Source organism: Diadema antillarum, unplaced genomic scaffold, assembly GCF_040938485.1.
Source record: "Diadema antillarum isolate AM-2024a unplaced genomic scaffold, OU_Dant_1.0 seq00001103_RagTag, whole genome shotgun sequence".
NCBI classification, from domain to species: domain Eukaryota; kingdom Metazoa; phylum Echinodermata; class Echinoidea; order Diadematoida; family Diadematidae; genus Diadema; species Diadema antillarum.
Window position 1 is genome coordinate 1532023 of NW_027271919.1, and position 17571 is coordinate 1549593.

Sequence of the window (17571 nt, forward strand, 5' to 3'; positions counted from 1 at the left end):
ATCAATTTTTATGGACATGTTTCAAGAAAAATAGGTGGAGGACGTAGCCCTCATGGGAAAAATAGAGGGTTGAAAATCATGAGAAAAGCAATGCCTACAACATGGGAATACATAGGATGGTTGCAGACATTCACTGGTATACGCTTATTGAGCTCATCAAGTGTTGCAAGAATAGAACCGAAGGCATGATTGCTGGCAATGTAAGGATCTGATATAGCAAATAAACCTGATTTATAGATGAGATGCACAGTACTGAGCCTAATATTGTCAAGCACAGTGAGTTATCTTGATTGTGTTAAAGGTCCTGTTTACCTTTGGGAGGAGTACTTTAAAAAATGTTCAAGATATATCACTATTAATTGTGATGCATAAGTGTAGGTCAGTTGTATCACAAAACATCCTACCATATAAAATTTTGCAATAAAGCCCAACTAATAGGAAATATCACTATTTTTCTCATTAAACCATAACTGTAGATGGTTTAGTCTGGAAACATTTCTATTATAACTATTGTTCACATTTGGTTTATATAACGATACTTATAACATCGGTTATAGTGGTTCATATTTTTACATTGATTGTTTCTATGCTTAACCCACATTTTAGAACTATTTTGATACACTAATGCTGGGTTTTTGTTTCATCTGCAAATGGCAAATCATGCCTTTAATGTATGGAGGATGAGCTGCTTTTGGTATAACACCTTTAACTTAGACACCTGCCTGAGAATACTTTGGACTAGTTTTGAGCAGGTGGCAAACGATAGGCTGGCAGTCATCCAATGATTATCATAGCACCACTGTGATCAGAATCAAAACACTGAGAGAGATCAGAGACATGAAAGTGTTGCAACTTCAGAGATAATAATTGTGCTTACAGCGAAACTGGCAGCTGTAGGGACATTTCTCAAAGCTGTAAACATTTGTGTTAATGCTTTCATACCGTTAAAGTGGAAAGTGTGTAGTGTTTTCATGTCCTCAATGTGTAATCTACTGGACTTCTTTGAAAATTACAGTACATCCTGGTGCATGTATATATAATTATGACTGACCTCCATACTTGTTGAAAGGGAAACCAGTTGATTGTTTGCTTCAATAGCCTCTGTCCTTGGTGAAAGTATCACTGCTTAATGTCAGTGTTGCCTCCTACAATAGCAATTATCCTATTGAGGACAACCTTTCGACTATTTGTGTGTATTTAAATAGGTTATATTTTATTTGGCTCTGTCCATTCACATGATTAAACGTAACATAATCTATCATATTGCAAATGAGTTTATGTTCATTCTATTATCTTCTTTTTTTATCAATATGACCTTTTTAGTCAATACTCTGGCATGTGTCTCATAGTCACATGCCAGAATATACTTGGGACTTGTCTTTACAGGGTGAAGTGAATTTGTAGCATTGCATCAGTCTGAAACATGTTGACTCACTGTAGATTGTACTTATGAGTGCCCAGTGGCAAAGAGATCCTCAGAGCTTTGTACACACAGTCCAATGTCTCTGACACAGAATGATAATAACAATAATAATGATATAATAATAATAATAATAATAATAATAATAATAATAATAATAATAATAATGATAATAATAATGATGATGATAATGATGATGATGATGATGATAATGATAATAATGATGATAATAATAATAATAATGATAATAATAATAATAATAATAATAATAATAATAATAATAATAACGATAATTATAATAATGATAATAATAATAGGCCAAAGAAGAAGAAGAAGAAGAAGAATGATAATAATATATTTATAAAGCACGTGCTTATTGCCAAGTGTGGCCAGCATCTTGGAAGTTGGATGATTCAGTGTGATACCTTGTGAGGAGCGGAGGGTGTACCAGGATGGGTGATGGATGGTTATGAGTTCGGATAAGTAAGGAGGGGCAAGATTGTGGATATACTACTATACATTTGAAAGTGAGCAGAAAGTGCATGAGCAGAAGTATATGTATCTTGTCATGGATCCAGAATAGGGTGAACACAGGGCTTCTTTGATGCCCAAGAATGAATGGATTGAGAAGAGGTTTTTTGATGGGACAAATGCACTGTCAGAAGAAATATCAATTGTAAGTGCTCCATTTGTGTCTGTAATATGAGAAGATGCTAAATTTATTTCTTCTCCTTAGATTTAATAGGTCTAGGAACAGATGTAGACAACACCCTCAGTACATCAGCTGAACACTTGTCTTTTCCAGCAACTTTGTTAGTGATGTGTGACACATTGTGGGAGCCAGGAGCCTTTGAATGTTTCTGGAGATATATGCCGCTATATAAATGCATTTTCATCTTCATCATCATCATCATTATCATCATCAAAGCCTTGTTTGATGTGAAATGTTACTTGAGTGTGAGTAGAGTTTCTCCCCATGACAGTTAAAAAATCTGGAAGGTTGGTACTCTTCTCCCTCTGCAGGTTCTCATCCATACCCTGGAATGTCCTCCAAACAGGTTGTCAAGGAGATCTCCGTTGGATACAGATTACCAAAGCCAGATCACTGCAGCCAGGAAATGTAAGAATCAATCGCTATGGAGATTTTGAAAAAAAAAATCTAACACATGGCTCACACTAAATTTTTATTTGACTTTGAAATTTAGGTTGCCCTAAAGAGAAATGTAGTGATGGATATATACGAATTGTATGAGGAAATAATAGGCCTACTGTATACAGCATATTAGAGCAAGTCTAATTTTTCATGAATTGGGACTTCCTGATGATGTCTCGAGTAGTTGAATTCACGATTGTGGAGTGCCATTACTGAATACACTCATTTCCAGTTTCACATCCAATTTTCATCCAGTTTCATTCTATGGCTGTTGTTTTGATATGCAACAAAATATAATAGAGTCTAACTGACTACTTTCGATTTTTAGGCCAATCAAAATTTCCTGACTTTTTCTTGACTGGAAAAAAAAAAGTACAATAATTTTCCCAGATTTCCCTGATGAGCTGGGAACCCTGTAAAGTTTCTCTCTTTCCTTTTTGTTGTTTGAAGCTATGATATGATGACGGAGTGCTGGCTGCATGAACCCAGTGACAGACCAACGTTTGCCAAGCTGAGAAACAGACTGGAAAACATGCTGGCAGATGCAGCGGTAAAAAGATGGAGATTTGTGTTTCCCTTCTCTCTTAGTGTTTTGATGGTTTCCATGACATTTCGTCGCTAGGGTGACAGTTCAGATCTTGGTATCTGAAATTTTGATGAAAATGACTTTTTTGATTAATGGTCAGATAATCATTTACGTGAGAAACCTGTTTAGCATATTTTTTTAAACATTGAACCAGATAAGAGAACCTACTTGGCATGCTTTTCCTATATCATACATTATTCAATATTTGAAATCCTGTTTGCATGCAGCAATGTTTCCATGGGTCTTGGGCCACATTCAAGCTTTCTCCAGCTTTTGAAATAAGGGTGTGATTCAAAATTTACTAATCTTAAGTAGAAACCATTGAGTATAAGTAAATAAAAACACTAAAAAGATGTTGATATTTTCTAGTGTTTCTTATGTTTCCATTTTCTTGTTCTTCTTTGACTTACTTCTCCTCTGAAGTAACTTCATTTTGTTTCTAAGATTTGTACAACATTATTATTTCCATTCATAGTCTTCATCATGTGTGTATTTTTGATCTTGATTTTCTTCTGTCCTCCTCTTCTTTCATCCTTTACTTTAATATCTTCATCTTCTTTGCTTCTCCTCTCTTTTTCTCCATCATTTATTATTTAAATGTTTTCTCATTTTGTCCCTATCTCTTTTTTTTGTTGTCATCATTATTAGATAGCTTGTCCATAGTTTAATCATTTTGCCTATTATTTGTACCAGCATTGCTGTTTTCAGTGTTGCTATAAGAGTGATGATTATAAGCATGATACTATTAAATTAAGTAAAATTGATATATGATTTAGTAAGGCTGAAGAGCTCAGACTCTATTTAAATCCATTTTTGTTCTGTTTATCTACAGGGTTATCTTGAAATGTCGGACTTCAATGATGACAACTATCTCTACCTTGAACCTGATCAACAATCTCAGGAGACTGCTGAGGGTGAATTTTTATCCCCCGCATGATGAGTGTAAACACCCCTGGTCTGAAATGCATCAACCCACATCTTCTACTCTGTATATAAAATATGGAATATACCAATATGTAAATAAGGTGTGTCAGATGGTCCAGGAGTACAGTACTATAGTAAGACACTGTAGAGAAAATTATATGTATATCGTGACTCAGGGTGGATGACTCAAATATCCCTCTACTGAAGTGGATCAACCAAAATTTTGTGGTTGATGCTGTTTTATTGGTGTCAGTGTATACATAGTACCTGGGATATACCATTGTTTAAACAGGGTGTTTCAATAGGCTGAGCAGTCTAGAGGAACTGCAGGGAAAGCACTTTATGTCATATGATACTATCAATGCCCATTTAGTGAAATGCATCAACCCACACTTTGTACCCTGAAAATAGTGCTTTGAACACACCTTATGATATGTAATGGTATATGATGTGCCAAATTTACTGGTGTGCACATGGATGTGCAGGATTTCAAATTTTTCTTAATAATTAGTTTGTATTATTATGTGACCTGCTGCCATATTTCCATGGTACAGTAGCTCACATGAAAGCTTCTAATAGTGCAAAATAAGGCAATAATGCTGATAGCTGCACATACTTACTTGATGTACATGTATGTTGTGTGTATGTATGTAGTGTATCTGCTTGTGTCTAAATGTTTAAGTCTGCAAATGTAACGAAATGCTAAACAATTGAAGAGTTTGTTTGCAAAAACCGATAAGTCCATATTTGCCAAATGGAGATACAGTAAACCTCGCATGAGTCGAAGCTCTCGGGACTGACAAAAATGCGTCGACTTAAGTGAAATTCGACTCTCGCGAGAGTCGATTTTTTTTCGACTCACAGTTATGTACATGTATTATATTACATTTGCATGCATGTGTGTGTGTGTGCGTGCGTGCGGGTGTGTGTTTGCATTCAAATTTGTCTGTTCTTGAAGATAATGTTCTTATTTGTTCTAAATTGAACATGGAATTTGTATCAATACTAGTACCAGGTAGTTAAACGTAGTTCTGAGAATGTCTGCGCTAATGTGGCAATGTGCATGTGCTATGTCTATGGTGCAACATAGGTAGCCATCTCTGTCCCTGAGACAAACACTCTCCCAGGCCCATCCCACCTCCATTGAACAAAACTATACAGCCAGCCGGGCACGCACAAACAAGCTCCGCCCACTTGGCCTGTCACTAAAATATTAAAGCAACGATTGGTTGACCAAGGAGTTCTGGCTTGACATGGATAAAGTATGGATGTGCTGTGTGTATGGATAAAGTATATGGATCGATGTGCTGTGTGTATACATGTATACATGTGTATGTATTCGACATGCGTGCAGAGCGGTACGTTGAGTGTGCATGCTTACCTGCAGCAGGCCAGGGACGGGGTTCTGCGACATGCCGATTTTTTTTTCTCCTCTAAATGTAATGAGAATGTCAGACAAATCTTCTTCGGCTCAAGTGATGTAAACTACGTGTATTTTGTACAAAAGGGACTGAATGTTTTACTTCGACACAGCCGAAATTCGACTCTCGTACTTCGGCTTATCCAAATATTTCTTGGAGAAAATACATAGGGAAAAATCGGGACTTTTTATTTTGCTTCGAGTTAAGTGATTTTCGACTCACTCGACGTCGACTTATCCGAGGTTTACTGTATTTGCGATTAAACGTCAAGAAAAATAAAGAGAATAATAAGAAAATTTTTGCTTCTTTTCACCATAACTTCAAAAATGTACCTTTATGTGTAGTGACCAATATATTATTTAAAAGGTATTATTTTGTACTTTCTGACAGAGACCGTACTTCAAAATCTTCAAAAATGGACTTATCTTTTTTTGCGAACAAACTCTTCATTTGGTTTTTACAAATCCTTGTTTTAAATTTCTTTAATGAGCTTACATTCATATCCTACTTCATGCCTGAGAACACATAAAGTAAAAAAAAAAAAATCTCCAACTTTGCTTATCTGGTGGCTGGTTTTCTTACCATCATTAACGCTTACCATCATTAAGGTTTTGTAATAAAGAGGACATATAAGATATTGAGAATATGATGATATCAAAACCATAACATGGATTTTTGTGCTTTTTCCTTTTTTACAGTAGTCATGGTAATGGGTCTTGTAATATTAACTTGAGAAGGCCTATGTGTTATCGATGAGAGAATAAAGGCTTTTTAGTACAACTGCTGGCAGTGATTATCTTGTTGAATGTACAATCAGTACAAACTTACTGTATTTTAACAACTCGTGAGGTTTGCTCACTTTCTTGTCAGAAATTTTGCTCACTCTTGTACATCTCTCTGTCTTCCTATGTATTGTAAGTAAATTTATCTCATACAATGTGTATCAGTGTAAGAAGAAATGATATGAGAAGATGAACATTACACACCCGTAATGCTGATGTGCCGCTGAGTTTTCTATATCAGTGTAAGAATAAAGAATATGAGCTGCTGAACGTTATACATCTTTAATACAGGTGTGCTGCTGAGTTTTCTATGATATTAGAATAAGAAGAAATGATATGAGCTGATGAACGTTATACCCTCTAATGCTGGTGTGCCGCTAAGTTCACTATATAAGTGTAAGAAAAAATGGTATGAGCTGAAGAATATGATACACCTTTAATACAGTTGTGCCGTTGAGTTTTCTGCAATGTTATAAGTACGAGCAAAGGATATGAGTCGACAAACGGCTTGCACTTAATGCAGGTGTACTGCTGAGTTTTCTATGTCAGCCAGTGTAAGAACAGAGGATATGAGCTGATGAATTTCATACACCTGTAGTGCTGGTGTGCTCCCGAGTTTTCTATGTACTGTAAAACGCAAGAGCTAAGATTTCTGAAATTTAAAATGCATGTGAAATTCTTGTCCACACTCTGTGCATTGAATGTTAGAGGCAACTCGCAAAAATCTAGTGCCGCGAAAAAGGCCGCTGGCTCTAATTCACGAAAATTTTATGCCGCAAAAATGTCACGTTTTACAGTATTTTTGCTATTCATGCCTTGAACTTCACATTTCAGAATAGGGATTCTAATAAATACATATGTACCATAATTTTCCACTGGACCTTTCAGAGACACATATGTCTACTCAGTCATGTGATGTATAAGTATACAAGTCTATGTAGTTTATGAAGTCATAAAAGGTAGAGCTTATGATATTTATTTATTTTTATGCTTTAAAGAGAATTCATATGGTATCTTTTGCTGAAATACTGCAAGCTGTGTACAATTTCATCATTTTCCCCAAGACTTTTTATTGCCTGTTTAAAGAGCATGACAACTTTTGTGTTGGTACCTTTGTGAACCTCAAGAAATTAGCATATAAGTATTCAATAATCACAGTTATCTTGGGTTTGGTTAAATAATCATTATTTTGTTTATACTTTGACAATCTCGGTGAAATATAGGTCTTCTATAGTGTAAAGAGATTGATATGTTTTTGACAATTTATTTGCAGTGTAAAAACAGGTATAATATATGTGACATGTACACATTCTTGTTGCACTGTAAACTACTGTATTCTTTCGTGAATAAAACTAACTTGTCAATGTTTAATATCAACCTTCCTCAAGAAAAGCAGTGGTTGGAATCGAATTAGACCACAGAGTTTATGTTTTAGTACATGTACATTCAGTTTTAGAGGGATGTGTACTGTTACATTCATTTCAAAGGAGGTAACAGACCTGATAAAAAGAATGTTGTGGATGGAAAACTCAATTTAAAAAGATTTCATGATTGTTCGATAACAACATTTGTTGAACCTGTTGTGAAGTTACCTTAACAGATAAAAATCCTTCATAGTGGACCTTATTAGATTGTTCTTGACCAGTGAAATTGAATTAGTTTATATCCAGTATGTTCTGTTTCAGGATATGAAAAACAATAAACACAAGGAACTTAAAACTAGACTAAGCTGACCTTCAACTAAAACTGATATAGAGAAAGTAATTGAAACAAGTTCTGCCTCTACTTTAGGTATCGAGTTGTATTATGGAGGGTAGATTTTGCTATGCAACAACAAGCAAAACTTGTAAGGTCCATTGGGCCGTGACGCGAGAAAAGGGCCCTTAGCGCCGCTGCGCGCAAACGCCAGAAAACGGCGCGGAAGTTTAACAAAGCAATACGCGCAAAAAAGATCAACTAGCTAACTACGCGGAAATGCATAGACGCATCAAAAAGTGACAGGATTTTGGACAAAACATGCTGTTTTGAATGCCGTAATTGGAGCATTTAGGAGTGGAATTTCAGACAAAGGTTTGCATATCCAAATACGTCAGAGTTTCTTCTACAATATGGAGGTGAAAACTCATTTTCGGTATATAAATGCCCGAAGGGCCCTTTTCTCGCGTCACGGCCCATATTATACAAAGTGTGACATCAATCGTTTGCCCATTAAATGCAAAGTAGTTTGAGACCATCGATTTCAAACTTTAGTTTTCTATAATAATATTATTTTAATGTTTAATATTCTAATATTTCTCCATATTTATGTCAATTTGATTATTATAAGTATTATTATTGAGATTTTAATATTGTCATGATAAGGAAGTGATCTATTCGTAGGGTATTTCTGGATGATATTTTAAGATTTCATTCCTTAAAGGGAGGTTTGACTTCCACAATACTGATAATGAAAACATGTTTATATCCATGTGGGGTAGATTTTTTCTTCAACTTAGCCAATGTGAGGTCAACATAAAGGTAAGGTTGACTGCAGTAGTTAATTCAAGTAGTAGTAACAACAGTGATAGTGATGATTAATGAAGACAGTGATGATAATGATGGTAATAAAAATGATGACCAAAATATTGATGAATGATGTCTTTTGCAATCATCATTATTACATTTAGAATGATTTTTATCCCAATTATTCTTTTCAGCCTTTATTGTTCTTTTAATATTCTGTGAAAATATATAATGATAATCATTACATATTTTCATTCTTAATTAGGACTTCATTACTACAAATACACTGTACTAAATACAGTTGAAGAGTTTGTTCGCAAAAACCGATAAGTCCATTTTTGAAGATTTTGAAGTGTGGTCTCTGTCATTAAGTACAAAATAATACCTTTTAGATGATATATTTGTCACTACATATAAAGATTTCTGACGATGATATTAATCATATTGGGTGCTATCAATGCGAAAATCTGATTGTAATTTTTTTGGGGACATGCTGCAGTAAGTCACCCCAAAAATTGCTATCAGATTTTCGAATTGATAACACCCAATATGATCAACCTGTCTAAGTGATACTTCAGTGTCTTGAAATATAACATCTTAGCTCTATTTTGCAGAAAACCCCATTGGATGTGGTTATGCGGTCACAGAGAAATGTGTATTGTAAAGCATGTCGTGAGTCTGATTCTTCCAATTTTAGCAGTTCAATGCTCTTGCGTGTGAATAATAGACAGAATTTGGACGGAAGAGATTCCCTACATCCTCTACAAAATTCCTCATTTCTCTTTGACCACTGAAGCAAATCGAATGGGGGTTTCTTAAGATGTGGGCAATGAGTTATAGTTTCATACCCTGAGTCTGTATTTAGATTGATGCAATATTTTTAAAGATACCATTGCGGAGAGCCCCGTTGTCATTTTTTTTTTCGGGACATACGGTATAGTGACATAGGCCTAATGTAGGACTATTCTTGATCAGTATGTACGGAGATTCAAACTGCGGCAATGCGGCAATGAGCAAAAACGACAAATTCAACAGTTATAACAGCTTCTGATATGTAGGATAGGCTACGGCCATTTATGCTTCTACACTATAAAAACATCGGTGTTAGATTTAACACCACGGGTGTTAAATCTAACACTGATCAAACTTCAATAAAGGACCAAACCCACAGGTGTTAAAAATGCACTGTTATGGTGTTGAAAAGTGTTCACCTGACACTTCGTGGTGTTAATTTGACACTGTACCTGGTGTTATTTTGACACTGTATTGGTGTTAATTCAAAAATGACACCACATGGTGTTGATTTGATATTTGTTGGTGTTAATATCAATGGTTGAACACCCGTCCAGCTTCAATAAGAGACCACACCAGCTGGTGTTACTTTGGTGTAAATTTGTTTTCACATTTTTTTTTTCAAAAATCTAGCAGTTTTAATGTAAAATTCTTGATCGTCTTGTTTAAATTAAAAATCAACAAGAAGTGCAGTTACTAAGAAACTCTTCAAAAACAGTTTGAAATTTGGAAATGACACCCGGAGGTGTTAATTTAACACCATAAATGAGCACCGAAAATTTAACACCAGCTCGGTGTTCACTATTTAACACCGGACTTTTTGCAGTGTATTGATGCTGAAATTATTAATTTTGAAGGCGGTTTTTTCCTCTCATAATCAAATTATTCTAAAACGGGGTCCAGGTAAATCCCTACAGTCGGGGACCACGCACCTGTACACTGATCAACTTAAAGGACAAGTTCACCTTCATAAACATAAGGATTGAGAAAATGCAACAATATTAGTAGAACTCATCAGTGAAAGTTTGAGGAAAATTGGACAATCGATGCAGAAGTTATGAATTTTTTAAATTTTTGTGTTGGAACCGCTGGATGAGGAGACTACTACAGCTTGTGAGTCATATGCGTACAACAGTATAAAGAAAATGTAAAAGAAAATTCAACATATTTTCACTTTTTTCGCATAATAAAAGAGCACTTGACTTGCCTCTTTCTAAAGGCAGGGGGAATAATATTACCCATAACATTTGTCGGTAAGAAGTCAGGGGAATGTGTACTTTTTTCAAAAGATGGAATTTTGTGAAATTCTCTTTATGTTTTCCTTATATTGTTGTACGCATGTGACATACACTGCAGTAGTCTTCTCATCCAGCGGGTACTGCACAAAAACTTCAAAAATTCATAACTTTTGAACGGATTGTCTGATTTTCCTCAAACTTTCAATGATGTGTTCTACTAATATTGCTACATTTTCTCAATCCTTATGTTTATGAAGGTGAACTTGTCCTTTAAGGATAAACTGGAGTTAAAAGTGGCTTCTACAGAAATTCAATTTTTTAAACACATGATATACAATAAAATACAGTCAGTCCGCAGCGCGTGCGATAATGAGGCACGAACGACAATTTTATTCAGAATCACGTTTGCGCAGTTTGTGCCCTTGAGACTGACGAGATTTCGCGATAATTTGCGAGAGTTTTTTTTTTTTTTTCAAATTACCTTCAACTCAATTGTACAATATTCAGCTTTTACTCATATCAATGACACTTTTACCTGATACATAGTTTTTGAACTCATAGCATTGAGTCAGCAGCCAATGGATACTACGCAATGTGACACGCCGCGTCTTGCGACAGATTTCGACCAATCACAGACCCGGAATTCCGGTGCGAACGCGAGGCTGATATTTTTAAACTCGACGCTAGACATGTCTCTGAATTTTGCTAGTTCCTGACCCGTATTGAAATGAAGATGAGAAAACTTGCCCCTATTGTGATACTATATACTTTAGCGGACATAGTCTTTACCATATTTTAGAGGGGCATGTAAGATTTCAGGTTAGTTTTTTGGCGTCAAACGTGGAGGAATATTTTTGAATACAATACCGAATTCGAGAGAGATTTTGATATTCTATATTCTTCTTTTCCGTTTTATTTTGATCGTGAGCATATTTGCTAATGTTTTCTCTTTCAGTCGATATTAAAAGTGTCGAAAACTGACAAGAAATACTCGTTCTACACGGATTTATTCATGACCATGTATCTGCTCATTACGTATGCAAGCACCGCTCAGCCGTGCATACGACTTGAATAAATACGTGCGTTTTCGCTCGCGCTGCGGACTGACTGAATAGGGCCTTCATCTATAGATAGTCAACACCAGTCAGTAATTTGACAATGCGGCATGATCATTGGTTCTTCATATCTCCAGACTTGACTACCCTACAATAGGATGGCCAAATCAAACATTTGTCAAATAGTCAAATAAATGACATGGAATATCAACCGACAACCGCATATTGCATCGATTTATTCACTAGACTGCATCATATACATGTATAGTAGCTTTTCTGGACTCCACTATTGCCTCAAAATTACCTTTTCGAAAGAACCATTATCATCAAATCGCATGCCAAGATAAACAAGGTCATTAACCACATCTACGTATCTACTCTTTAGTAACCACTATGTAATTAGGTATGTTCCTGATTTTGCCTCTGCAAGAAAAGCAAATCATTATCTTAGTGTTACTTACATTGACTGTTAAGTGCCATTAAGCACAATATCCTCATATAATGTACTGCTTGCAGTACTTGCAATTTGTCAGGGCTTTCTGACAAGATTATTATGTCATCAGTATACAACAAGCAAGACAACTTTGGAAAAAGCTCTAAATCCGTACCCTGTAAAATATCAAATAATTATCCAGTTAACAATTTCAAGCCGAGATAAATTTTTACAATAATTATGTTCTTCAAAGTAATCGAAGAAAACGACCTTTTCAGTCTGACCACCCTTGCTGTGTAAGAAATCCCAATTCGCTGTAAGATTGCCTGTCTTTAGAAGGATCATAAGAAGCATTCAAAATCTTCACAATACTTTCTACTTTTATATCTTAATAATTTATTTCTTATATTCTTTTTTTTTTTGCATGCCAAAACCAATACACATTTTATAACACATCAAATTCGAAGAATTTAACATCTAATAGTCTGTCTATCTGGATTTTCCTGCTTCGCTTGTTCTTTAAATTACAATGCACCATAATTATGGGCCGCAGCACATGTGGCACCAAACCATAATTGTGCCGGACGAAGAATTCACATTATGCTGTTCTTTATAACACTTCACTTTCTCTAACGGTTTCCACTTACATAACAATATCTTAATTGTTCAGCCTGTATAGCTACTCATAAATTTCAGAGTAGTAATGATTCTACTAGTTCCTGGCTTGCATTCCCAGTATATTATATTAATAACGTTCTGTAATTTCAGACAATTGGAAAGTTAATTCGTGCAGCCAAACAGAGTATTCGTGAGCATTTCTACTACTCCACTTGAAAGACAAGTACCTTATCAGGAGAAATCATGAGTGGTGTTAATGGAATTATCACTCCATTCTTACATGAACGCCATACATTTTCTTTGTTTAATGGAGAGAGAGGGGGGAGGGGAGGGGAAGAATAGGGACTATAAGGGAATATAATGTGGCGCTCTACTACAGTGATAGAGAGTTGAATGGGATATACACGCGTACATGTTTGGTGCAGGCACAGACACTAATTGCCAACCAGACCAAAATTTTACATGCAATTGAAACCAAGGCGCCACTTCAGATGTAGCTAAGCCGTCGGACGACAAAATGTCTTGATCGCGTAGCTAGTAAATCAAACTCCGGGACAACTTTATGGCACATCTATATGCAAAACCATTTTTTCCATTGTTCGTATCGAAGTATGAAAACGGCAGTCGACGAGTTCGCACTCCGTGATATGCCAATTTTTGTGGGGTTTTGCTTCCGGTAGACGTTTCTGTGAAGGATTAATGATTCTCTACTGCTAGTCTCCTCATCAGCAAGTGCGTGGTTGCTCTGCTCTGTTTTACAAACTTAAATCTCAAATCCCGCAGGCAAACCATCTCACTTTCCGCGCAAATGATTAAAAGCTCACTATTTTTGTTAACGAATATTCTTTTTATTTCATTCTTCATCAACCCCACAAAAAGAGTAAAAATAAAACAACTTTTTTAAAACAAAAAGTTTGTAATTATTACGGACATTATATTGTATCATAAGTGTGTAACCTTATGTCAACATTATCACAACCAATTTGTACATGTATACCTCATTATCTTTTTATTGATTTCAATCACTTTTAGTGAATACACATTCATACCCAACACTGTGAAAATTATATTAACCCTGTCAATTGACAAAATATTTATACTCAAATTCATTCACCCTAATCTTATAGTCATAGATTGCAACTTGCAGATGAAACAAAACACATTGTTTTTTTTCTTTTTATGATAGTGCCTCTAAATAGTTCTAAAGTATGAGTTAGAGATAGAAACAACCAATGTAAAAATTTGAACCAGTATAATCGATGTTAAGTATTGTTTAAAAAAAAAATGTGAACAATAGTTATGATAACAATGTTTCCAAACTAAACCATCTATATGGTCTTATGAGAAATTAGCGATAACTCTAGGCTTTATTGCAAAAATCTTATATGGAAGGATGATACAACTGACCTATCATACTCACGCATCAAAAGTGATATCTTGAATATTTTTAAAATCACTGCTCCCAAAGGTAAACAGGACTTTTAAAGTTCGATAACTATTGATTGAAATTTAATGTCTTTAAAAAGAAGAAGAAGAAAAAAAAAGTCCTTCTGTCCTCCAGAACCTGTCAACACCCACACATAATGGTATATCCCCAGTGGTGGATCCAGGCGGGGTTGCACCGGGCGCCCCCCCCCCTCCCGACCCTCCCCCTTTATTATTATCGTTCTTTTTTTTTTTAAACAAGAGAAATGAAAAGGAAAAATGGAATTGGGGGCGCGTGCGCCTCCCCCACCCCTTTACGGAATTCCTGGATCCGCCCCTGATCCCCCTACATTTCCCCATTCCAACCTTATTTCCCTCTACACATATCCTCCCCTACTTGATTACCTTCACGAACATTAAAACACACACACACACACACACATACACACACACACACACACACACACACACACACACACACACACACACACACACACACTCAGGGAAAACTTCAAAAAAAATATACATATAACTTTCACCTCGAGTGCATCGGAAAGCATTTCCTGGTGGATGTTCAACACTATCAACAGTAAAATTATCTCAAAATCGTTTCCGCTTTATCTGACTGTAACGATTGATTACAGAGACCAGTAGATAGGTGGATGGAGCTTCAAAGTTATGAAAATGCAATGTGCAGTGTCATGGAAAATGAATAATTCACATGTGTGCTCTCCCTCGTTTGAATACCAATAGATTTGTGGATTGACGGAACACTGGAATATTGGTATTTGTGAATGCAGCAATGATCGCAGAACATCGCGAAGTTTGAGCACAATCTGTTTAAACGTTATTAATCTTTAAAATACTGATGCCATCATCGTTGGAAGAGAAGGGTACTACTATTAAGAGATCGTACGATCACTGCACATAATGTATTTTACTTTCATTCTCCTTGTACCATGTAAACAGCTCATTTGCTGGAAGCAAGTGAATGGATGAAAGGAACTTCTTTCGATTTCGTTACACGTACTGTCAGGTTGTTGCAGTTTATCCTTTGAGCTTCGGGAAGTTGGACTGTATGCAGGAGAAACCTTAATACTCCGCAGACATCTTACTGATTTTACCCCAATAGATTTCACTACCAAAGTTTGCTAGACGGCAGCCTTAGCGAGGAATGATTCTATGCATGTGATCAGCAAACCTTACCATTTGATTCTCAGAAGAACCCTCTCCAAGTTGCCGGGTTTGTAACACGATTGCAGATCTGACGGAGAATTGATTATACCAACCAACCAACCATCGAACCATTCAGTGGTGTAGATTGTAAACGACGTGCCAGTGGCAGCGACTGATCGAGTGAGCTCGCTGGAGTCAGTATGTCGAAAGGTAGGTATGAGAATGCCGACTCAGTCACGGTTGTGAATGCTAGTAATCATTTTCAAACTAAGCCTAAAACGAGAAAATATGGGGGTAAACAAAATACCTCATACAGCAAATTCTTTCCCGTTACAATGAACGTATTTCTTTCTTCTTTTTTTTTTTTTACTTTTTTCTCTCATTCTTGCCGACTGATATAAAGATGAAAATCTTAATACGTGATGATGTACTGTACTACTGTATCTTTGACAAAAACAAACAAACAAACAAACAAACAAACAAACAAACAAACACACAAACATTTTACTAAAATTCCAGTATAACACTCCCATCTTCTTCAGCTGATACGTGCCGTGCCGTGTCATCGTCATGAAGTATGTCATATCAAATGTTGATTATTTTCAGTTTAAAAAGATCTTCCAAAGTATATAAAAAGTTGATTACTAGCCGAAGGTTTTTGTGTTATCTCTGTAATCCGGAGAGTAGAATCTATTCAAATTCATGAAATCCTTCTGTCGGGTCGTTTTTTTTTTATTGCAACTGCTTCACAAATAAATTTGCTCTACATCGACGTAATAAATATCGTTTATGTCGATGTAGGGCAATTAGTCACTTGCAAGAGTAGAATCTACTTGACATTATGCAGTACCATAGTCTCAATAGCACACCACCGTCGTTAAGGCATGGTATATGGTGAAGGAAATTAATCAACTATACAGGTGTATTATTCCTTTTAATGCTACACGTGGATGGTATTCTGTGAACAAAATATCATGGGGGGGGGGGGGGGGTGGGGGGGGGGTTCAGACTTTCACCAATGTTAAGGAGCTGCTGCAGCAGTGATTCAAAAAATGTTCGGGTTACCACATTTGATGCATAATGTATGGTTCAGTCGTATCTAAAAAAAACAAACAAACATCACACTCAGTACTATATAGGTGGTAAAGCCTAAAACGTAAGGAGATATCACTAATTTTCTCAATAAGCCAGAACTGTTGAGGGTTTATTCCAGAAACAGTTATAATATAAGTATTATTCACATAATGTATACCTTCAACAATACTTGGTATTGATATTGATTAACATTTTACATTGGTTGTTTCTATCCCTAACTCACATTTCAAGAAACATTTCGAAGCACTAAAGCCAGGTTTTTGTTTCATCTGTAGATTAAATATAGTGACTTTAATAAGATGATTTGATTTCCTTGTCATGTAAAGGGGCAGGCCTATACCTATACGTAGTGGAAGTATTTTGGCTTGTGCAGGATGGTTTGAAGAGTTCGATGCGCCTTTGCTGGTCAACCAGCAAGTTAGAAATTATTAGAAATACATTTTACGAGAAGAAAAAAAGAAAAAGAAATTAGTATTGTTATGATAATCAGCAATTTCTATCAAGATGTGGATATGATTATTGTTATAATGACAAATCAATTACCATAACATTTCTCCGGTGATGAAATTTTTTTTTTGAAGAATATTTTATTCTTAATCAATGGAAACAAATTGTACGAACAAATGTATACAAAATCTTTACACCAATTTCGTAATCAATTTCATCAATGGAAACACATTATACAAACCAGTTCATACAATGTCATTACATAAATTCCGTAATCCTACACGCTGATGCTTTTTTTTTCAACAAACATAAAACACAACCCATATACCACAATTCCTCTTTTATTACTACTTTTTTTTTCAATACTGCGTATGAGATAATCGATTGTAGGCTATCAATGGTTCTATGGGACTTCATTATTCCTCTGATCATCATAACATTGGCCATCAGCCATACAGAGTGTATAATGGAATGTGATAGTCACCAGCACTATATACAATGATA

The 17571-nt window shown here is 35.7% G+C and overlaps 1 protein-coding gene across 1 annotated transcript in view; it reads left to right on the forward strand.

The window, feature by feature from the left end:
* The window catches only part of LOC139743701 (uncharacterized), a 44960-nt gene that overhangs the window by 22356 nt on the left and 5033 nt on the right, over positions 1 to 17571 (forward strand). The window contains exons 9-11 of the mRNA XM_071654160.1: positions 2444 to 2540; positions 3024 to 3123; positions 3992 to 4073. Of these exons, the coding sequence (XP_071510261.1) occupies positions 2444 to 2540; positions 3024 to 3123; positions 3992 to 4073 (279 nt within the window). The remainder of the gene's footprint in view (positions 1 to 2443; positions 2541 to 3023; positions 3124 to 3991; positions 4074 to 17571) is intronic.